This window comes from Olea europaea, chromosome 7 (genome assembly GCF_002742605.1).
Source record: "Olea europaea var. sylvestris chromosome 7, O_europaea_v1, whole genome shotgun sequence".
In the NCBI taxonomy this organism is placed as follows: domain Eukaryota; kingdom Viridiplantae; phylum Streptophyta; class Magnoliopsida; order Lamiales; family Oleaceae; genus Olea; species Olea europaea.
The window spans coordinates 21,257,652-21,281,265 of NC_036243.1; the positions used below are offsets into that span (position 1 = coordinate 21,257,652).

The following is a 23,614-nucleotide window of genomic DNA, read 5'->3' on the forward strand; positions in this document are numbered from 1 at the left end:
TCTATTAGGATGTTAATTGCAATTGCCTCACTATATGATCTTATTATACATCAAATGGATGTCAAAACTGCATTTTTAAATGGAGACTTAGAAGAGGAGATTTATATGGATCAGCCTGAAGGATTTGTTGTAGAAGGCCTTGAGGATAAAGTATGTAGACTTAAAAAATCCCTTTATGGCCTTAAACAAGCACCTAAACAATGGCACGAAAAATTTGATACAGTTTTGACATCAAGTGGTTATGTGATAAATGAAGCAGATAAATGCATATATAGCAAATTTGAAAATAATAGTGGTGTGATAATTTGCTTATATGTTGATGATATGCTGATTATGGGAACTAGTTTAGATGTGGTTAATAAAACTAAACGGTTTCTAAACAAGCACTTTGAAATGAAAGATTTGGGTGTTGCTGATGTTATTCTGTCAAGCAGCTATCTCAAGAGCTCAAAATTCATCCTACAACGGAAAGTCTAGACATATTCGTAGGAGGCACAATACTGTGCGTCAGCTGCTTAAGGATGGGATTATAGCTATTGACTATGTGAAGTCAAGTGATAACATTGCTGACCCATTAACTAGAGGATTGGCTAGAGAGCTAATTCAACAAACATCGAGGGGGATGGGGCTAAAGCCTATTATGTATTAGATCACCTATAATGGAAACCCAACCTTGCAATTGGAGATCCCATGGTCAAGGTTCAATGGGACAACAGTGGTCTGTGGGGGTACTACATTGGATTTATTCCAAACCCCTCCCTATGATGCGTAGTACCAACTGTATTGATTAGAGGATGAGCTAATACTCTTAATGCTTACTATAGCTGATATTCAGTGGGGTGTTTAAATACAGTGCACCCTTGATAGTAGCACCTATTTGAGTGTGGAAGTGGGGCCGCTTCCTATGAGAATTGAGGCAAATTCTCTAGAGCACTCAAAGAAACTGGGAAAGTTCACGGCCGAAATGAACACGATCGCGAGAACTCAATGACTGTTCTAGAAATCATGTGTGTGTTCTATTGTCTCAGTTTGAAACTATAATTGTAGAGTTCAAGATATAGTTTACTCTACAGTTAGTAAGCTCGATAGAATATACAAAGCCAAGGTTCAAGTCCATAGACACCTAAGCCTGCATGATTTCTACCATACTCCAGAGTAATATTTTCATTTATTTTATTTCTTTCATGTGGGGGATTGTTATGTATCTATGGTATAAATATAAAATGTGAAAGAAATAATCAAATTAGATAAAGTGCCAAAGTGGTGGGAAATGTGACATTTGTGTGGGATATCAGGGGTTCGAATCACTCCCCATGCAAATATTAAAATGTCTTGATTGGGGCCTTGGGGCCTTGGGCTCTTGAACTTCTTTGACTAAAATAAATATATTTTTTTTCTTTTCTTTATTATTTAATGGGTAAAACTAGTCAGTATTTTATGACTGTTTGTTTTTGTAACAACCCACTAACTGCCATTAAAACACCCACTATTCAGTCATTAAAATTCTGCATTAACATGGTGAAGACTGTTACTACCATCTTGCCTATATAAATCCATATCTCGTTTTGGGAAAAGACACACACAAAGCAAATAGAAAAATCATCTTGCATCAATCACTCTTTTCATATTGTGAATTTCTTATATTCGGGTTTTTATATCTATTCTGGAGTACAATTAAGAGTTCTAGAAAAATCACTCGTGATTGCTGCACAAGTGGTTTACGATCGTTGTATCTTGGGAGTGATTGTCCACGGAGGTCGCAGCAATTATTGACGGGCAATTTCACTTTAGGACATCGTGCTGTTACGAGACTCGATCGGACGATAAATTTTATATTTCTGCATTATATTGTTCAGATCACTACTGCAGCTAATTAATTTTTTTCCAACAGTTAATTCCTCTTCAAATTGGTAGATCACTGTTTGCATAAATATTTGATATGACCGTATGATTAGAAAGTTCATTTATTCATTTTGGCCTTTTTATAGGTTCCCCTTATTATTGGAATATCTGACTTACGAGCTGTTTGGCACAGCTGAAAACTGTTGGGCTATGATTATTAGAGTTGGTAGTCTTGATTTGTGAATAAGAAGGATTTTGTTTTTCACCCAGCTGTAAGAGTCATACTTTGAACCATCATAATCTAGTGGCGACCATTCGGCAGATAAACAGAAGGACATCTGTTATATTTTAAAAAGACTAAACTACTCATCTTATATATCCCTCGTTTGAGCCTCATTTTTTTGAAAAGAATGAATTTTTAAATAGTGTATTGGTGAGAAATGTGTGGTTAAAAAATAAGAAAAAATTTTGAATTTGCGTGTAATATTATTTTATTGAAAAATGTGTGATTGAAATGATGCCAAAACACTGTTGAAAAATATATTTTTCCAAAACAATGAGGCTCAAACAAGAGCATAATATGTTGCATCTATAATAAAAAACACTCCTGTAACCTAAAAACATTTATTTGATTCAATAGTCAATTGAAACACAATATAATGAAATAAAATGTAGGAAGCGATTCAAAATTTTTAAAAACCACGAGAGCATTCATTTTAAATTACTAGACCGCGTTCTGATTCTTCCAATGAAAAAGTAGGTCATTACTAACTTGTTCAGTCTCCTAAAATACATCACACTTGATTTCCAACTTTGATCCCTCTTTAAAGAAAAAATGGAAAAGAACATTACTCTTGGTTCTTGACAAATCGAGACAAAGAATTGTTCGTACTTGGTCTGTCTTTGAGTGCTTTTGTGCTAAAAAAGTTAAGAGAATAAGTAATTGAAAACGTTTGTGCAAAGAGAATTAAGTTGCTTAGGCTTACATCCTATGGACGAAGGTATTGGTATCATAGGACGTAAGTACTTATTTCTGTGCACATAATGACATTATCATCCTCCTTTGGCACACAAAAATGCCTGGTAGGAAAATTTATCTCACAATTGACAATCAGTAGATACGTGACATTAGCAATTTTTTACTTTCTTTTGTAATTTGTGCAGAATAACATTTCTTGCAAAAATTACATTTCATGCAGAAATCTTCCTGATGGGTTACCCCATAGTTTTTGATTGGGAGAAGTTGAAGCAGGATTGGTCCATTTCCAATTGTAAGTAAATTTTGCTTATTTAATTCTCTTAACATTTGGTATTCAAAAAAGAGGAAAATATTAGGAATTAGGTAATTTAGGTGGCGAATGTTGCCTTCCATAAGAAAATAAAGAGATCATTTTTAAATCCACCATCCTACACACATGTTCCATGACTTGTATAGATGGACCTGGGATGACGTATTTTAGCTTCAAATGCATTGTAAAAGATTACGATTACCATACCTAACACGGGAGAAAAAGAATCAATGGCATGAGAATGTTCATCATAATATTGCTCAAAATTAATCTGGCTTACGTATTGAAACCAGTGATTTAATACCCGGACCGGACGGGTGAAGTGGAGAACTGGGTGGCTGGCCTGTCCGGGTGACGTTGGTAGATCAAGTTGCAAGCTAACTGGTCAAACCTGGAAGGTTTGGAATGAAAACCAGCGACCCTGTTTTGATGAATCGGGCTGGTTTTTTGCAGTCTTTCTTAAAAACCTAAACTCAGGCATGAACCTTGGACCTCAAGGTTAAAAAGAGGCTGCCCATCACTATGTTAAGAACGTTCTTCTTTCCTATTACCTGAACGAATATATTTTAATATCAACATACTTATCAATATAGGAATAAGAAAAATATTTTCATTATCTTGACCTTTGAACACATACAAAAACAATAATTATTTGATTATCAAATAACTACTTTGACCAGCACTTCTAAAATTGGTTACATTTATTCCTCAAATTTCTAGTTAAATATCATTTCGTCAGAATTTTATTCTCTTGAGTAAAGAAACACACTTTGTTCAAGAGAATAAATTTTTTTTACGACTGCACTGCACTGATCGAAAAAAATCAACAGAAGCTCTGACCAACACTCACAATAAGGGGTGAGGACTACATTTTTGTGGAATTGTCTATTTATGTGGGACCCATGACTTATGAGAGGCTATCAAAGCCTTTGTCACTCATTTTTCGGCCAGAGAGGCTTTGTTCTCTTATAAGTGTGCTTGATTTATTTGACAGCACTTCTTTGCTTCTAATAAATATACTACTAATATTTAATGAAAATTAGAGAAGTGCTATAGTGATAGGGCCTTTGGACACGCCCAGGTGACAGAGCCGAGGTGCCATCTTGGCCCTTGGTCTGATTTTCATTTTTAAAACACTGACAATTATTACATGATACAATGAAAGTAAAATCATAGAGTTTGCTGTAGTTTTAATTATAGATGATCTTATTAATGAGTAAAAATAATTGTCGTGTCCCCAGGTCAAGACATCAGTGACAGCCGGGAAGTACACCCGACACCTCCCCCAAGTGGTGCGCCTGCGTCCCCAAAATCGTTGCCAATAGTTGAACAACAAAGCCCCTCCAAAACCCTCGGCGGCATCCCCACTTCTTGTGCGTCATCATTATGGTATTTCAAGTCTGCTGCTGTTCTTATGGGCAATATGCGTAATTTAACCAATAAGCTTTACTAAGTTTGTCTAGTCGTATATATCTGTCTATCGAGCTCTATCCTGTCATCGTATCTAAATCAGGTTAATAGTATTTGGTCTGTCAAAAATTCGTTACACTTGATGTTCGATGGTTTTCTATAGCGAAGTCTCGTGTGAACTGCCATTGATAATTTTATCAACATTTTGTCTTCACGCGGATGTGGGAAACGGATTTTGGAAGATCAAAAGTAGCATATATAAAGGCCTTGTGCTGAAAAGAGAAAAGGAAAATTGCTCGATGGATTAGGACCAGAATTTTGTCTATTGCACATAAGTGAGGTCCATAAATTGTTCAACTGATAGGGCAGAATCTCTTGGAAGCTAAGTTATGATAGTGCAGTGATATGAATCATGGGCTCATTTGTCAGGTTTAATTTTGCTTTTGTTTCTTGTAGAAGAGTTTCCCGTGAAAGTTACTTTAGATCAATTTCCTCTAAAAACTCTTTTAACCCAACAAACACTTTCAGAAAATTATCTAAATATGTTCAAAAACGAATTTTCAGTTTTAGAAGTAGCTTTTAATATTTTAAAAGTCCTGTCAAATGGACCCAAAGTCTTGAGCATTTTAAGGTTGTGGCTGATAATGATTCTTTTTCTTTTGAAGAAAAAAGGAACTTGATTCCCACACATGTATGATGTATAGGGGAGTCAATTATATAGGCTTATGAAATATCTCTGCGAAAAGAAGGCTGCATGTTCATGTTCCTAAACTATTAACATACATATGCATTATCCAATATGTAAATGAGGATGTAAAGAAGACTTAGTGGGCATGTCAAATTGGGTAACATAAGAAATGAGAACATACTCTAAGTGAAGGTTACGTTGATTGAGGATAAATTTGAAAAATGATGAGTCAATTGGTCGAGACAGTTTTACGTAAACATAAAGTGATATTGTATGTAAGAATGATACAATCTCATTAAGGAATAGAAACTAAAAAGAGAGAACTAATGCCGAATTTTATAGTTAAGTATATCAAGATCAGAATGATAAATAAAGATTATATAGTCAGCTTTTTACTTATTCCGAATTTAAGATGTGATTTTGTAGTACTTAATTTGTTGTTGTAATTGTCTAGAAGACTAATTTTGTATGGAGCCATTAGGATATATATTCCTATGAGTATTTTAGAACGTGTGCTTTGAACCTCATGGATAAAGGCTACAGGGCCATTCTATGTGTATCAGTGTGTGTGCAAATTGTTGGTCTACAAAATGAATCTCCTTTTGAAATATTCCAGCCTTCATCGATTGAGACACGAATCCTTCTTTTTATCATCTTCCTTTTGGTTTCTACTTTCCTCTTCTATTATTCATATTTTAAGATATAAAATCGAAGCAAAGAGAAATTGGATAAGGTTTTATACATATTGAATTGTTGCTCGTATTTCTTGTTATGGCCATATTATTATTAGTGTTAAAGATGGTTCGATGTTGATGAGTTTTGTTCAACTTTCAAATCAAACCATTTAGAAACAGTTTGAAAATCATTTCACTATCTAAATCAAAACATATTTTGTGGTTCAATTTGGTTCGGTTTTTAATCACAGTTTACCAAAAGAAATAAAACTAACAAATATTTTATTTTTAGATTTATTTGTTTAATAAGCATTTATTAGTTTTCCATCATTTTTTAAATGTAAATAATGTAAAATACAAATAGATAGTTGTTGCTTTATGTTTAATTACCGTATTCTCATGTGAATTGCCATAAATTACTTTACTGATGTTTTCTTTTCAAGTCGATGAGCACATGGATTTTGGAAGATCTAATATTGTATGTATATAATCGACTTTAGGACTTTTTTTAATGATTACTTTGATTATTTAGAAGACAAATTTCTTGTGGAGCCATTTGGATATTCTATTTGTAGTTTTAAATGTATAGAATGAACTACTATATAAATGGTATAAATTAGTATTCTAAAAAACGTAAAGTGTGATTAGATGACAAGACTAATCTTCAATTCTAGACGAGCTTATTAGAACAATGATATTGGGCAATTATATGCGAATGTGAAAAGTACGAGTGTTGGTCTACGAAATGAATCTCCTTTTAAATATATTCCAGCCTTCATCAATTGAGGCACGAATCCTTCTTTTTATTATCTGCTTTTTAGCTTTCTGTTTTCTGTGACAGAGACAGCATTAATTTTTGGAAAAACTGCAATGCAATACATCCAAATGTCTGGCGTTTGAACAAAATAATTGTATCAAACAGTTTAATTCAATGTTTTCTGGGGCCATTGGTGGATTGTGGAAGATGGGAACTTTCTCTTTTATCGAAAATTCTGAAAGTTATTTATCAACGAGTGTGTATCGTTCTCCTTCACTCGTGTCTCAAGTACAAACACACAAATTGTTTGTGAAGGCGTAGCGAACACAAAATTTTTTGTAATGAGAAAATTAAAAATTAAAAATTAAAAATTATGATGAGAAAAAAGAATACCAGATTAATTTTAAAAAAATACAGACCTTCTCAAGATAACATTGGCATTTCGAAGAATAGTTACCTCCCAAATACAAACAATAGGTTTGTAAAAATAATTCACTCCACATATTCTCCATTGACTTGACACTTCAAACAGAGCATGTAGAGATCGAACCATCGAATCTAAGAAATTGGTCAAATTATAATTATAATCACATATAATGAGATTCACAAATTTTATCAATTTTTAATCATATATTATCATCAAACCTTACGATGAGTATATCGATAAGTGACATACAAGAAAAATAATGAATCCCACGAGAAGGTGTTCAACATGAGAAACTTGATCATTTGACTAATATTATTTTAGGTTGTTGGTTTGGTGCTAATCGCTCAACAAAAAAGGTACAACGTTATTAACATGATCAAGAATTTATTGACATCAATTTTATCAAACTTCACAATTTGAGTAATTCCCAACTATTGATTTAAGTCAAACTTTGCTTTTCTTAAGACAGGAATTAAGCTGGACCAATTAATCAGCATAATAATTACTAAAAAAAATGCTGGTTCGAACAAGACTAAAAGAGAGACATTTCCATGTCTTATTTAATTTTACTGCTTTTCCTTATTTCTCAAAGAGTGGGGTATCATATTCGAAACTTTTCTATCTCAACTAGCATCAAAATCACACTAGTAATCGTTCATCTTTCCTAGGACTAATTTCTTCATGGAGATCGAATTTTCAACCCGTGTCTTATTTTATTTTACGTATAGTGCATGCAAATATTACGGATATGATCGCTTAAGATGAAACCAAAGTCAACATCAACAAAGGTTTATTCCAAAGAAAATTTGATAAAATGTAATAATATTTATGCTTATACTTTTTAAATTGTATTATAAAATAATAATGGGGTAACAAGTCTCCAAAATTGTAAAAAATATTCACCCTCTTGATTGCTGCCACCTGTCTAAGAAGCCATGTTATGAGGCCATGATTTATTCTTTATGACTCTCTTCTTTTCCACACTCCCACCGCCCCAAACAACCAAAGTCCAAACTATTCAAAAATGGACAACATGTAAACATCAGCCCTTTAATTTCTCACAGTTTTGCAAGTTATTAACTGATCCATTAGAAACTTTACTTCCAAGTGGACACTCTATGTACTCTAGATCAATAAAACTTGCTACGTGTCACAAGGATCTCCCGCAACGTGGCAGCAAATTGACGTTATCCGAATCTATATCAAGAATCATGCAACCATTTTTTTTTTTTTTTGGGTCAAAAACCTTCCGTGTTCCCTAAGTATGAAATTCTCATGACAAATTTAAACTTCGAAAAAGGGTTTTTGGATCAAGAAACACTCATAAATAGAGAATTTGTTATGGATTTTTTCATCTAATATTGATAGACAGTTTGCATTTAAGTTTGTAACACTATATACGTAATTAAGAAGAGAATTAATCCAACAAGTTAAGAAGAGGTTCTTGGTGTTTCTAGGTTTACTTTACTACCCCACTCCATTATTTGCAGCTTGTTCTCTTTGATATTTTTCATTCCTACAATATATACATACGCGTGTGCACATAAACGTGTGTGTGTGTGTCTATATAAATATATACTTGCAGTCCTTCAAGACAACACAGAGAAAATAAAAAAAGAATAGAGCTGCTTATAGTAGTAGTCTTTTTCTTCAATTTTAGAGAAAGAAGAGAGTAGGGTTTTGTTTGTTATCTTATTTGAACAAATTTATTTTAATTCAGACAAAACAAGAAGCAAATGGGGGTTTCAGGCACTATGGAGTTCTTGTCTGATCTGCTTAGCAGTGCTAAAAAGGGCAAGAAAAAGAAGCAGATGAACACTGTGGATCTCAAAGTCAGAATGGATTGCGAAGGGTGTGCTCGTAAAGTCAAGAAGACACTCTATGAAGTAAAAGGTAACAATTATCATATTTTTCTTCATGTCTAATTCTCACAGTTAGGTACGGTGGACTCTCAATCTCATCCATTATATTGTCCAACCGGGAATTAATATTGCAGGGGCAAAATCTGTGGAGATCGACTTGAAGAACCAGAAGGCATCAGTAACTGGTTTTGTTGATCCAAAGAAGGTGTTGAAGAAGGCTAAAGCAACTGGCAAAAAATCTGAGCCATGGCCATATGTACCATACACGATGATAGCTCACCCTTATGTTGCTGGAGTTTATGACAAAAAGGCACCTCCAAATTATGTTAGAGGCACTAATGATCCAGCAGTTGCCACTCTTAATCCAGTTGAAGAACAATATACACTTATGTTTAGTGATGATAATCCAAATGCATGCTCTATTATGTAATAGAGATTAAGCCAGGTATTAATGACCTTAATCTTCCTTTTTTTTGGTTAATTTCTTGTGACTCGGTAAAAAAAATTCAAAGAGATGAAATATATATATAAAAAGGTCTTACTTTTATATCAATGTCAAACCGACTCGATGGTCCGACAAATTTCCCATGGATGTATACAGTAGATGCGAAATTGTTTGGAACTTTGATTAGATTTAAATGCTTCATGGTACAAAAATTTAGTTAAGTCCATGTACGGTAGAGATTAAAAGTTGAGAAAACCTTCATATTAGAGAGTCAACTATTAAAATTATGCTTTAAAAGATTTTTTTAATTAATATTTTAAAATGGAAAGTCAGTTTGATTCTCCAAATTTAAAGAGTATCTTGAATGATCTCACAAAGGATGTTTTCTAAGAGTAGAAAAACCTCTATAATAACCATCACGTGCATATCATTCTCTTTGATCGTGTCTTTGATGCCTTTTTATAAAGTCATACCAAGAGCCAGTGCTTGTTATCTAAGAATTGTTTCATGAATTTCATTGGAAATGTTTGATTTGGTGACCATAAAGTCATCGGATAAATTACCAAGTAAATCTGAACGCAACTAATAATGCTCCCCAGAGATATGGACTTGACCTACTTCTACTAGGGGTACCATAGCGTGTTAGGAATAAGGAGAACATACTGGACATAACTGCTCCCTTTCGATATATTTCATCAATTACAATCAAAATATATTAAAATTTTGATTTTAATCAACAAAAAACATAGGTTAAATTTTTTTGCTTATTGAGTGGGTGAAGTGGTGCTTTGATATGAAAAGAGGAGAGAGAAGATTTGTTCCAAGTTATCATCATTTGTGAAGAATTGTTTCGCTTGTAAATTAGGTTTCTTTTAGGGACAATTTCATTTGAAATTTACGATTTTGACCATTATTGAAATTTTTTTACATCATTTTCAAAAGAATATTGCTATTTATCATCATTGATGTTAAGCATCAGTATAGGTGACAACTACATTGTATTAAATGATAGATTTATTTAAATGCAATGTCAAATTATTTATTTAATTGAACTTATAAAATGTAGCTATATAAACTAGGGCTACATAACATTATTATTTTTAAAATGATACACATGTATTGTAACATTTTTATTTTTTTTTGGGGTAATTTTCACCAAAAAATATAATACTTATGTTAAAAAAAAGAATTGAACAGTAAATTGAGAAATATAAAAAAGTAAGATAGTAATGAGAAAATAATAAGTAGACTTCGACTTTATGGGTAGATTTACAGATGGCAATGGGACGAACTGCGTCAACTTGACTCTTACAATCGCGAGCTCGGCTCGGGCTGAAAATTTGGGCTTGACTTGATCCTAAGCTCGTCAATCTCATGAGCCGAGAGTCGTCCAATTTTTTTTCCCAAAATAAATTAACAAATAAGTTTAAAAGTGAGCAATTTTTTTTTTTTAGAAAATAATAAAATAAATCCAAAAATGAGACAAAAAATAAACAGATTCACGAGTCCATAGCTCATGGACAAGAGCTCAAGCAAGTCGGCTTGGCTCGTGAAAAATAATGTGAGCTCGGCTCGGTCTATACACACGAGTTCATGGATCGATTCGAAATGAGACGAAAGGAGCCGACAAACGACCCATTTGCTGCGCCTAGTAGATATCTGAATTTTGTTCTTCGTCTACATTTAATGGGCCCAATTGTTGAATTCGGGTCAAGGTTGACAGGCCCTTAAGCCCGTTAATATTTCATCGGTCTTAAGATGAAGAAGACTAAATTTTATTGAATGAACTTCTCAAATTAAAGAATGTATTACGCATGTTTATAAATACAGATCTAAGCAAAGAGAAATTGAGCTGACTAACTGAATAATATTCACAACCAATACAATGATGACACATGTAACCAACTGCCCAGACTAACTAAATTGAGCTGCAGCGCAAATGCTACCGTGAGCTGGGGCTGAATTGAGGTGCTGGAGCAGTGAGTTGGAAAACTTGGAATTGAGCTCTATTCTTTACTTGGGGATTACTCCCTTGCACGAGTTTCACTTTCATCCAAACCTTTGGCGGGAAAGTAATGGCTCTCACCGGCGTTGTGCTTTCTCCTCCACCACTCGTGGCCATCATCTTCACAAGCCACCATGTCGTCCATCTTCCCCAAACTTTCAATACTAATGCACAATAAACACTCTATCCGTTTCTCTTCCTTCTCCAAACCCACCAGCTCCACACTCCAGGTTACCCCGAAAGCTGCTAAATGTATTCACTACTTCCTATCTTCAGTTATTTTGCAACATAAACACACACAAAAACGATTGAAACTTTAGAACCATCACATTAGAATGTGAATTTTGAAAATTATATCATTTTCTTTTCTGGAAAAAATAATCGGATACATAGATGAGAGGTTTGGGACTAGTTAGATCTGCTGAATAAGTTGTGAATTCCAGCACAAATGAGCCCGTTGTGACTTCAGGCATAGTCCATTTATCTGGTCCATCTGAGTAGTCTGCTTCGACTTTTGAATAAGAGAAGGCATGACTCGAAGCCAATTAGCCCTGTCGTGGAGTATGGTGTGGTAGTGGATTCTCATGAGAATGTTGTTGATGAGGTACTATAGATATGAATTTGGGTTTTGTTGTGATTTTTTCTTCCACTATTAAATGAACTTTGTGCATAGAGAAAATGAACGAGGAAGAATAGTGGACCACCCATTTTAAGGTTTTTGTTGTCTAGAAGTATCAACTTTTGATGTATTAGAGAAAAAAATTGTACAGACTACAGTTTATCAAAAGGAATGCATTTCAGACATTTCCTCAAATAAATTTATTTCTCTGAATAGTTTGCAAGAATGATGCTGAACTTCTTTTATATTGCATGTTTTGACCACAAAATTCCGCGCAAACCGCACGGTGTAAAGACCATATTCAACAAAATCTGATCCCCAACTCTCACTTTGGCTTATTATATATTGTGTAAATGTCAGTTAAAGATATTAACAAATGAATACAGTCAAGTAGGAAATTAAAGAAGGAATAATTAACTAATTTAAGGAGGACTGATTGCAGCATATTCGAAAGACTAGTTACACTGCAAATAAAAAAAGACACCATTGTAATAATAGGAACATTAGGGGTGTGCTTGTCACCCATTATTTGGGAAGAATGTATTATGAAATAGTGATTGATATTGAAATATGTGGTTAAAAAGGAAAGAACAGTTTTTGACTTACGTGTAATATTATTTTAATGAAAAATGTGTGGTTGAAAATCAGTACTATAAAAAAAAATAATGGGAAAAAATTAGAGAAATGAATGACAAACAGGGGCTAGATCAAAGAGAAAATGTTTTCAACAATGACATATTTCATTATTTTGTCTTGATATTACTTTTTCTCTTTGACGATTGTCCCTTTTTTACATTACGGAGAAACACTTGGTCATAAAAAAAATTATTAACGCCAAAAAAATATATTGTTTTCACCATTAAAAAACAGAGAACAACGATAAAATATATGTCGTTAAAATGTATATAATAACGATATTCATATGTTTATATTTTTCATTAAAAATATGTGAACGACTAAATTTTCAATTTTGGTTGCTAAAATTACTTTTATTCATTATTAAAACACTAGATATGTACAAATTTAACAATCATTGGATCTCACCAAATTATAAGTAAATAAGTAAGTTCAAAAATAATTGGTGAGTTACCTAAAAATAATAACAATCATTTCAATTCCTGAGTGGATCATTTCAATAATCAGGCACAAAACAAAGAATTTGAAGTTGAAACACACAGCTTATTGATGTGATAAACGAACGCCTCATACTTCCTTACAACCCCAACATAAACACACAGCTTCTAACTACAAGTCTATACTACCGTCACGTGCTTGCACTGCCTATTGATGTGCATTGCCATGGCTGTGTTACATTATCTAGCAGAATCTCAATGTTTGCAAGCGTATCATTGAAATTTACGTGTCAATTCCTCAAAAAGAAAATAGAGCAGCCCATTGCGAAAAGCAATTAAAATTCAGATTTAGGCATAAGACATAGACAAGTATTTTTACCTTCCTTAGTTAACTCACTAAGAACCGCAAAACACCAGAAGCTGTCCACTATGACATCGCACTTCGTCGGATTTTTACGATCAGTGCTGCGTCGTGGGAGGTGGAATTGGGTTCGGACAAAGAGGGCGTATTTTCCTCGCGCTTATTTTCCAACAAATTTACAAGAATTTTCCTCACGCTTTTTTTCTTTGTCTTGCGGCCTGAATTGATTTGGGGATAAATGAAAGCAATGGGAAATAGGTCAGTGAAAGGGGGTTTAAATGGGCTGGGTGTGGTGAAATGATTTACAGCCTTCTTCGTCTTCTTTAATTCGGATATCACGTGGCCACCTCAGCAATTTGAAATTGCTGTCAAAACAGCTGTGAACGAAGACTGTACGTGTAGTGCCATTGTTGTTCATTTGTTCACCTAGAGGTTTGGCAGAAACTGGCAGAAACTCGTGCAAGGGAAATAATGGGGAAAATTCTCTCAAACCCTACTTATATAAATTTTAAAATTCAAAGGGAAGGTAGTATAATTTTTGGAGGTGTCTTCGACTGAAATTTTGATGAAATATATTCAAAATACAAAATTTAGGTTTACATATAATATTATTTTATTAAAAAATAAGTTGATAAAATAATATCAAAACACTATTTAATAATGCATTTTTTTTCAAAGAATAAAGCTCAAACAAGGGTTTGTAAATCTTAAAAAATCTCATCAATACACCATGATTTTTAGAGAGTTTCAAAAAGTTTCAATTGAATATCTCTAAACTTTTTAAATCACAGAAAATCATTAAAAGTTTCAATTGAATACACTCCTCTTAAGCTTCAAATCCTTTCACATTTTTAATATTTCTCTATTAATAAAATTTCTTATAAATTCACTAGTTATTAAATATACCTAAATTTTAAAAGATTTTATTGAATTTCATTAAAATCTCAATTGAAAACACCTAAATTTTAGAGTGTGTTTGATTGGAAGTATAGAATTTACATGTAAAAAAATAAATTTTTGACAATTGAATTGCCTAAAAATTATTTGCATGAAAATTGTCAATTAAATGTGTTTAATTGATTTTATTTTCAACCTAAAAAAAATTATACTTATCTTTTTTTATTGGTAAACAGATTGGAGAGAGAGGGGTAGATGAGAGAAAAAGAGAGAATGAATTATCTGAAAAATAAAAAACATATTCACTCTAAACAATATATTATTATTTTTTTCAAGAAAAATATGGTCATATAGCCAAAAGTAGTAATCAAACAAACTACACAAAAATAAGAATTTGATTAAAAGTTGACATTTTTATAATAAAAAAAAAAAAAAATTGCTAATCAAAAGTACTCTTAATGGATTTCATCAAAATTCATTAAAATCTCAATTGAGGACACCTCTTTAATTTCACAAATCACATTATAATAAAGAAGAATTAAATTAATTAATACAAGATTATTAAGAAATCGTTGTAATATTTGTCTAATATCTAATCACCATATTTCTAAAAATGATTACCATATCCATCCACTACTCATTTTTTAAATCGCGCATTTTCTGCAACCGTTGAATCACTCTAACTCAATTTGTTAAGGTGAGGATAAAGAAGAAATTGCCTTATTCTTGAGGTTTTGTATACTTCTTCCAACTTTTTGCAATTCTTAAATTTTAGATTATTCGAAATGGCTTCTAAGGGTTCATTGACTTGGCTAAAGGGCGCTACCTATAGAAAAACATTAAATAATTGGAGAATGAAGAAAAAAAAAGCACTAGCATCTTGTATACAGAGGCATCCTTCTTGACATTTTTTCAAGATCAAATTCATTTATCCAAGATAGCACATGTAATTTTTTTGGTGATACAACAACAAATTTTAATGCAGATCATATTTTTCTCTTCTTAGAATCATTGCCTTACCTTCAAATAGGGGTGTAAATTTGACTCACAAACTTGAGTGACCCATGATTCAACCCGGAAAAAGCCCAAGCTGACTCTACTCATAGCTTAGAAGAACCAAGTCGAGGCTATGGCCAAAGCCCCATTTTGGGACATCAACTTGAACCTAAGCCAGCCCGGGTGGCTCGACGATTTGTGTTACTTGACCCATAATGAAAATAAAATTTAAATAAAAATAAAAATAAAAATCATTGAAAAGATAGCTGCAACTGTTGCCTTGTTAAGGCTACACGCTTGCTACCTTAACAGGCAGCTATTTAAAGCGCCATAAAAATTCACAAAATACATGAAGAATATAGGATAATCTACTGAAATAATTTCATTAGTTGTGACTTTGATTTTTTTTTTAGTTAATAGACATTAATTTGTATAGTATGCAGCAGTTCAATTTTAGTAACGAAAGCAAAACATGTTCTCTTCATTCGTTCTACTCTTGTGTTTGTTTCCAAAAATTACGAGAAATGAGAAATGCAAAATAAATTCAAAAGCATACAAGATTTATTTATTCAACAGTAAGATTAGAAATTTGACCGTTTCCTCCTTTTCTCTGAAACATTTTTTATTCAGTTTCTTGGTCGATAATGTGTGTGTATGAATCTCTCTTATTTATTTATTTATTTTCAGGACGAGTAGATAATATTTGTGAGTTCAACAAAATGTGTGGATAAAAATAAAGTTTAACAAATTTATAATTTGTCAAACTCATGCTATGGCCATTTCAACGGACAATTTTGAACCAAGTGTACATATAGGGCCAAAAACGTGAGTTTGTTAATTGATTACAACATAAAAATTGTGAAACTCCATATTAAAAATCCTCGAAAAATTAATGCTAATTAAATCCAACAATATTCTTAATTAGAAGTAACAAAAAATAAGATTGCCAATAATCTAAGAGTAATACTAGAATAAAAAATTTCTACTGAAAAAAAATAAAAATAAAATAACACTCTGTTAATCACTAAAGGTTAGACCAATATACTAAAAAATGAAATCGACAGAGGAATGATAAAAAGGGTTGATAATATGGTAGCACATATACTATAACCTCCAGAGCTTGCTGCTATCGGACTTGGTGCTCCGACAGGGACGGAGTGGACTGTCGATGCTGGAGTCATGGCGGCTGGTATCGGAGCGGCAGCGGGATTTGAAGATGTTGGATTTGGAGCATTTACTGCTGGAGGATTAACTGCAGAATTTGGATGATCACCCCAATATATAAATACCAACACATGTATAATTAAATCTTATCATTGTAGAATTTTGGAAGAAATATAATAATCAATTAAAGATCTACTACATACACAAATTTTTATGAATAAGTGACAATTTGTATTGGGATAATTATATCATCTAAAATCTTACATAACTATATTTTATCAATTTCAATCTTTTATTCAACAAATAACTAAAAAGAATTGTACCATGCAGAACAATATATTTTTCTAAAGATAATTAGTCTATCTAGATCATGAACCGAACACTCGTTGGTTACACACCATTCAAGCTTCAAGAGAATTATGTTATTCGTACTTAAAAATGATACATAAAAGATTACATAAAATGATGTGGAAAGAAAAGATTAGATGAAAAAGTTGATTATCTTTTAAAATGGCAAATGATAGAGTGACATGTGATATTATGTAATTCATTATGTAAAGTTGGATGTACATATAACAAGGTCCTTCTAAGATTTGCTATTAATTAAATTTTTTTTTTTTCCGTAGTAACTCATAATTATATGCTACTAATAAATATAGTCACCCACCAGGAGATGTGCCGGGAGACGGAACAGGAGAAGTGGACACTGCAGAAAAAAAGACTATCAATAAAATAACAAAATTTAAAGCACATATTTTGCTGAAATTACTGGGTAGAATTTTATTAACAGTAGTATCCATTTATTCCGCTTCATATTGCCTATTGTTGATATTATGATCAAAGAGTAAATAATATGTCTAATAGACAATCATAAAGATTCAGAGAGAAACGCACTGATGCAATTAAGTGGAGGGGCTTTGATGCCACAAGCAGAAGGCAAAGCTCTAGCACTGGTCATATTAACTTCAATACCCAAACTGGCACTGTTCTTCAGTGCTACACATATGCAATCAGAATCAGTATCCAAAATTGTCTTGAATCCAGAGCAACAAGATTTGTCGGGCTTATCTTCACCACCATCAACGCTCAAATACGCTATGCAATCCGCCATATCATATATCAGACTCATGCAATCCACAGTAGGTGCGCCTATAGGGCGAGGACCCCCTACAGGAGATTGTATCGGCGAAGTGGTATGAAAATGACCACGACCCGAGACTACCACCGCCCATGTAGCCAAAATACAGGAGAATATCGATAAAATTTTCACCATTTTTTCTTTCTTAAAAATTGAAATTTTTTTTAGGAAACCTCACTACTGTGACTGTTTATATTGAATTGATCTGCAGTATTTTTTTATATATCCCTACAATCCCTAAAATATCTCAATATATTTGGATGTCATTAACAGTATTTTAAATTCGTAGGTTATTGACAAATGGTAGAGTTCTATTGCTAATGCACCTCTATAATATCTCAAGATTAGTTTGAAGTTGTTTATGAGGATGTGGCATAAATCGGAATGTAATTAACTGCATTTTAATCTACTAAGTTATTGACATGTGGAAGAGTTATTTTGCTAATGCACTTCTATTTAAAGGTTGTCTTGAAAATGTTATAGTTAGATTTTGACAAAGCTATAAATAGTTATTCTTTTAAAATGTAATATTAGATCTATGTAAATATTAAAGAATTAATAAATTGAGTATTTTCCAATTCTTAGAAGAAATGAAGGTATATGGTATAATTATTCAAACTAAAAAACTTCAAATTGGGCCACATGGGGCTATGAATCAGTACGTCTCTTCATGGGCAAGTGCCAGCTCTTTGCAGATTTTGAAATGTAGCCAGAATTTAATTTTATATTATCGCCGGGATTGATAGAAAAACGCCCCCATTTTGTGAAAATAAAAATGGGTGGAATAATATTTTTTCGAAAAATAAATTGTTAAAAAAGGAGGAAAAATTACGTTTAATATTATTTTATGTAAGATTGTGTGGTTGAAAATAAAAGAAAGAAAAATAATGAGAAGGGAAATGAGGGCCAAATTGGGGCTTAATCTAAAGTTTTGTTTGTCTATCATACTACCATATTCAACCACATTATTTTTTCTACGGTACTCATTTTTAACCACATATTTTTTCATTAAAATAATATTATACATAAATAAAAAAATTCTTTTTTTTAAGTGCACATTTCAACATCAATTATTATTCTATAATACATTATTCACAAATAATGAGACACAAACACCCCCTAAATTAAAGTCAATAACTAATTTTAACCACATATTTTATGGGACTCACAATTTTTTAATTACATATTTCATCAATAGATTTTTCTCGTGTTAGTCTTATATATGGATACTTTGAGTTTATAAACATCATTACAACAAAAGTAACTTTTTACGCTATTCGATTACGATGAGCAAATAAGACATGCCGTAAAAATAAATTAATTATGGCATGCCTTAAATGTGTGCCATAATAATTCTATTACTTAAAGTATTTATGACATACTTATTCTTCTCCCCGACCTCACACCCACCCCCACTCCAATCCCTTAACCCAAAACTAGAAATCTGTCATACCATCGCCATCGACCACCATTACCATCTCCTTCAACCACCACCATATAAAGAATAACTTCAAGCTTGTCCTCAACCACAAGTTTTCTCTTTCTTTTGCTTCTAGGTTTATATTACTACATTTGTATCTTCCTCTTAATCTCTCTCGATTGAGTGGAGGTTTTAGATTTGAACACAAACTCCCTCTGGACAGCATCAATTGCTGCTAGAGCATCAAAGACTTGGTCACGTTGCTATTAATCTGGTTTGCCTCAGATTTAAAATCAACTCCGTCGACTGGTTTTCAAATTGGTTAATCAAAGTCGACGACAACCCTTTGTCGTTTTAAGCCGCGATGAAGGACACATCCTAGTTAAAACTAGAGTTCGAAGATGGAACGGCCAACATCATTTGGTCGAGGAATCATCATGAGACGATGTCGGATCGAAGTGGGAAGACAACTGAGGTTGACAATTTTGATGATTATTCATTTTTTGGAGTGATTATTCTTGGTTTAATAAGGATTTGATGTTCACGGATTCCAATTCTCTACCACCAACCTAATCTATAGGTGTCTTGATTTGTAGAGAGAAGGTGGCGGTTGATTTTCGATTCGGTTTGGGTTGGGTAGGGAGGATTTTAATTACCTGATTTGGTTATGTTCATGGTGGTAGTGGTCAATGATGGTGGTGGCGGTGGCGGTGGTCGACAAAGATGGCGTCGATGGCGATGGTGGTCAATGGCGGTAGGCGTGACTAGGGATGTCAATGAGGCTCAGGCTCGACTCAAGTAAAATTAAGTTGGACTTTTTTTTGGCCGAGCTGAGTGAAAAAAAGCTCGACCAAAAAATGGAGGCTCAACCCGAGCTTTCGACTTGAGCTTTTTTATGCTCAATTCCTTTTTTTTAATAATACATAGGCAGCTCATATAGCTGCCTAGGCAGCTGCACGCTGCTTTTTTTCATACGATCCGGCCCACGAGCTATAAGGCCGACTCGGGCTCGACTCGATTCCCCCAATCCTCGAGCCGAGGCATGGGCAACCCAAGCCGAAGAGCCAAATTGACATCGCTAGGCGTGATGGTGGTAAATTTCTAGTTTTAGGTTGAGGGGATTGGGAGTTGATGAAGAAAATAGTTTTTCCATTTTAATTTTTTTCTTCTCTTTATTTTTTTGTTTCTGATTTAAGTTTTTAATTATTTTATGGGAAAAATGAAATTACTGTTTTTCCCTTTAAAATTGAATAAAATGTGGTCAAAATTAATTTTTTTGGGTTAACTAACGATAGATTGAATAGAAACCATCGATTGAAGCCTCAGCTATTACGATTTGAAAGTTTGGGGTGGCGATTGCAATGATTGAAAGGTTAGGAAAAAGTCTATCACAATTTAAAAGGTCTAGGGCTCTGCAATTATCCTTAATTCTTAAACATGATGTAAAAATTGATAGAAAAAATATTTGTAATTTTAACATACTATTTACAACATAGATGTCGTAAATACTCATAACATTTTATGACATGTGTTTGCACTTTGTAAAAAGTTCATTAAGGGCATGCTTTTCCTTTTTTTACGGCATACATTAAAGATGGTGAGCATTTACGACATGACTTTATACGACATACACATGTATGCCGAAAAGAACTTTTTACGACGTGCAATAAGTAAACTTTGTTGTAGTGCGTGTTATTTGGTTCCGTTTGATTGTAAAGATTGAATTGAATTGCCTAAAAAACGAATTTCAGAGAATTGAATTGCCTAAAAATTGTTTTCCTGAAAATTGTAAATTATTGTGTTTGATTGGTATAATTTTCACGTGAAAAATGTTGAAGTAAAAGTGTTTTTTGGTGTTCGTTTGACTTTGTTTTACATGAAAATTGTCAATTAAATGAATAAAATTTAGAAAAAATTGCAATCGAGGTACCAAACATTTCGTTTATTAGCAGACTTTGTCCAAACCTTTAAATTGTGCCACTCACGATACCAAACCTTTCAAAAACTCGCAGTAGAAGTCCAAATGGATGGAAACTGTTAATTTGATCGTTAGTTGACCAAAGATTTAACATTGACCATTATTTTGACTAATTTTAAAAGGATAAAATGGTAACTTTACATTTTTCAACAAAAAATAATAATTACAATATATTAATAATTAAATCAAAACACAAAAATACTATTCATCTTCTTTTCCATTCACCCCCTATCCACCCATCCACCATTCCACAAAACCAAATCCCACCAAAATCGACATTAATAATTGTGAAAATTTAATAATTGATTCCAAAGATCAATTGGTTCCGATCTGAGCAGGGATCAATTCTTGTCCAATTTCTTATGCTTCAAAAAAGTATAAATCTGTGTTTGAATTTTCTTAGTTCACTATCACACTTTATATTTAACTGATAAATTTCTCATTATATTTCATTGGTTTTATAATCGAAATTGCAAGCGTATACATTAAAAATAAAATAAACTCTCAAGAGTGTATCAACCGGTGGTCAAGAATCAAAATTTTCTATTCTGTTTTATTTTGAACAACTGAGTAGCAAAAGGGGGCTGATTTTAGACATATAATCAACAGAAATTGTGGAAGAATTTTTGGGTTTTGCTTTCGTACACAACCATCATTCTTGCGCACAATCAAGCTCTCACAGTTAGTGTTTTGGTGGGATTTGGTTTTGTGGAGGGAATGGGTGGGTGGATAGGGGTGAATGGAGAAGAAGATGAATAGTATTTTTGTGTTTTGATTTAATTATTAATATATTGTAATTATTATTTTTTGTTTGAAAAATGTAAAGTTACCATTTTATCCTTTTAAAATTAGTCAAAATAATGGTCAATGTTAAATCTTTGGTCAACTAACGGTCAAATTAACAGTTTCCATCCATTTGAACTTCCACCGCGAGTTTTTGAAAGGTTTGGTATCGTGGTGGGTGGTACAAACTAAAGGTTTAGGTAAAGTCTACTAATAAACGAAAGGTTTGGTACCTCGTCTGCAATTTTTTCTAAAATTTATTGGTATTGGAGATGAAATTTGTTCCCATTACAAAAAAAAAATTCAAAAAAAAATTTATTTTTTGGTGTTCATTTGACTTTGTTTTACATGAAAATTGTCAATTAAAGAAAAATATTTTTTTTACAATAATTCTTAGAATTTATTTACATTACCTCAAAAAAAAAAAAAATCGAAAAAAATGCTACAGTAACCGGGAATTCCAATTCTCACAATTTTGGTGAGAATTGCAATTCCTTGAATTCATGGATATTGACTTATGTGGCACCAAAGATGGAATTTCAATTCTAGGGGGAAAAAATGGCTACCAAATAAGGTTAAATTGGAAGGTGGAATTCCAATTCCATTTTCCATGGAATTCCACCTCCAATCAAACACTACCTTAGGGCCTGTTTGATTGACCCTTGTTTTCTCTAGAAAATAGAAATACAATTCATTTTCTCACAAAATGGCTTGTTTGATAGCCTTTTAATTCCATGGAATTGGAATTCCACCAACTGTCGCTAAATTAGCATTTTCCTTCTATTGATGACATTTCAATTCTCACCAAAATTGTGAGAATTTCAATTCCATCTTTTTTTTTTTTTTTTTTGACAATGGAAACAAATTCTAAGAATTATTGTAAAAAAAAATTCCTTTTAATTAACAATTTTCATGTAAAACAAAGTCAAACGAATATCAAAAGATAGATGATTTTTTTGATTTTTTTTTGTTTTGGCAATGGAAACAAATTTCATCCCTAATATCAGTAAATTCTATCACTTTAATTGACAATTTTCATGTAAAACAAAGCCAAAACGAATACCAAAAAATACTTTTATTTCAACATTTTTCACGTGAAAAATTATACCAATCAAACACAATAATTTACAATTCTCAGGAAAACGATTTTTAGGCAATTTAATTTCCTGAAATTCTTTTTCTAGGCAATTCAATTCCATCTTTGCAATCAAACGGACCCTTAAGCTATATTTGATTGCACCCCAATTCCATGAAAAATGAAAATTAAATTCCATCTTTTCAATTTTTTGTTGTTTGATTGGCAAAATTTTCCCTAGAATTCGAGTTCCATCTTTTATGCCACCTAACCTAATTTCCATGTTTTCCTTGAATTTCAATTCTCACAAAAATGGTGAGAATTAGAATTCTCGGTTGCACTTTTTTTTTTGTTGACAATGGAAATAAATTTTAAGAATTATTGTAGAATAATATTTTCCTTTAAATGACAATTTTCATATAAAACAAAGCCAAACAAATATCAAAAGATAGATGATTTTCTTAAAATTTTTGTTTTTTTTTTGTGTGTTGGCAATGGAAACAAATTTCATCCCCAATACCAATAAAATCTATCCCTTTAATTGACAATTTTCATATAAAATAAAGCCAAACAGAGATCAAAAAATATTTTTATTTCAACATTTTTCACATGAAAAATTATCCCAATCAATCACAATAATTTACAATTATCAGGAAAATAATTTTAGGCAAATCAATTCCCTGGAATTCGTTTTCAATTCAATTCAATTTC

At 32.5% G+C, this 23,614-nt stretch overlaps 2 protein-coding genes and 1 long non-coding RNA gene across 4 annotated transcripts; 1 reads left to right on the forward strand and 2 right to left on the reverse strand.

Annotated features, from left to right (window-relative positions):
* The first annotated feature begins 8,447 nt into the window (after positions 1–8,447).
* LOC111397410 (heavy metal-associated isoprenylated plant protein 24-like) lies at positions 8,448–9,430 on the forward strand. Of its 2 annotated transcripts, XM_023024322.1 has the most exons (3): positions 8,448–8,544; positions 8,808–8,980; positions 9,084–9,430. In XM_023024322.1, exons 2-3 carry the CDS (start codon positions 8,824–8,826, stop codon positions 9,377–9,379), a joined length of 453 nt encoding a protein of 150 aa, XP_022880090.1. In that variant the 5' UTR covers positions 8,448–8,544; positions 8,808–8,823; the 3' UTR covers positions 9,380–9,430. The 2 variants fall into 2 exon arrangements, with proteins under 2 accessions (XP_022880090.1, XP_022880089.1); XM_023024321.1 differs by lacking the exon at positions 8,448–8,544 and having other exon boundaries at positions 8,601–8,980.
* Positions 9,431–11,153: 1,723 nt separating this feature from the next.
* On the reverse strand, positions 11,154–13,904 carry LOC111397411. The gene is made up of 2 exons (XR_002703239.1): positions 13,471–13,904; positions 11,154–11,669 (listed from the first exon to the last, which is right to left on the reverse strand). It is a non-coding gene; the product is annotated as an uncharacterized LOC111397411 (long non-coding RNA).
* A 2,340-nt stretch (positions 13,905–16,244) lies between these two features.
* LOC111397721 (non-specific lipid-transfer protein-like protein At5g64080) lies at positions 16,245–17,835 on the reverse strand. The gene is made up of 3 exons (XM_023024715.1): positions 17,404–17,835; positions 17,177–17,215; positions 16,245–16,597 (listed from the first exon to the last, which is right to left on the reverse strand). Exons 1-3 carry the CDS (start codon positions 17,780–17,782, stop codon positions 16,377–16,379), a joined length of 639 nt encoding a protein of 212 aa, XP_022880483.1. The 5' UTR covers positions 17,783–17,835; the 3' UTR covers positions 16,245–16,376.
* Positions 17,836–23,614: the final 5,779 nt, after the last annotated feature.

Bases quoted from the DNA above. Each gene is read 5' to 3' on its own strand.
- LOC111397410 (XM_023024322.1), top strand. From the start codon at position 8,824: ATGGGGGTTTCAGGCACTATGGAGTTCTTGTCTGATCTGCTTAGCAGT. The intron at 8,981-9,083 runs GTAACAATTATC...TTAATATTGCAG, and splicing joins GACACTCTATGAAGTAAAAG to GGGCAAAATCTGTGGAGATC.
- LOC111397721 (XM_023024715.1), bottom strand. From the start codon at position 17,782: ATGGTGAAAATTTTATCGATATTCTCCTGTATTTTGGCTACATGGGCG. The intron at 17,216-17,403 runs GTGCGTTTCTCT...TTTTTTCTGCAG, and splicing joins CCCTCCACTTAATTGCATCA to TGTCCACTTCTCCTGTTCCG. The intron at 16,598-17,176 runs GTGGGTGACTAT...CAAATTCTGCAG, and splicing joins GTCTCCCGGCACATCTCCTG to TTAATCCTCCAGCAGTAAAT.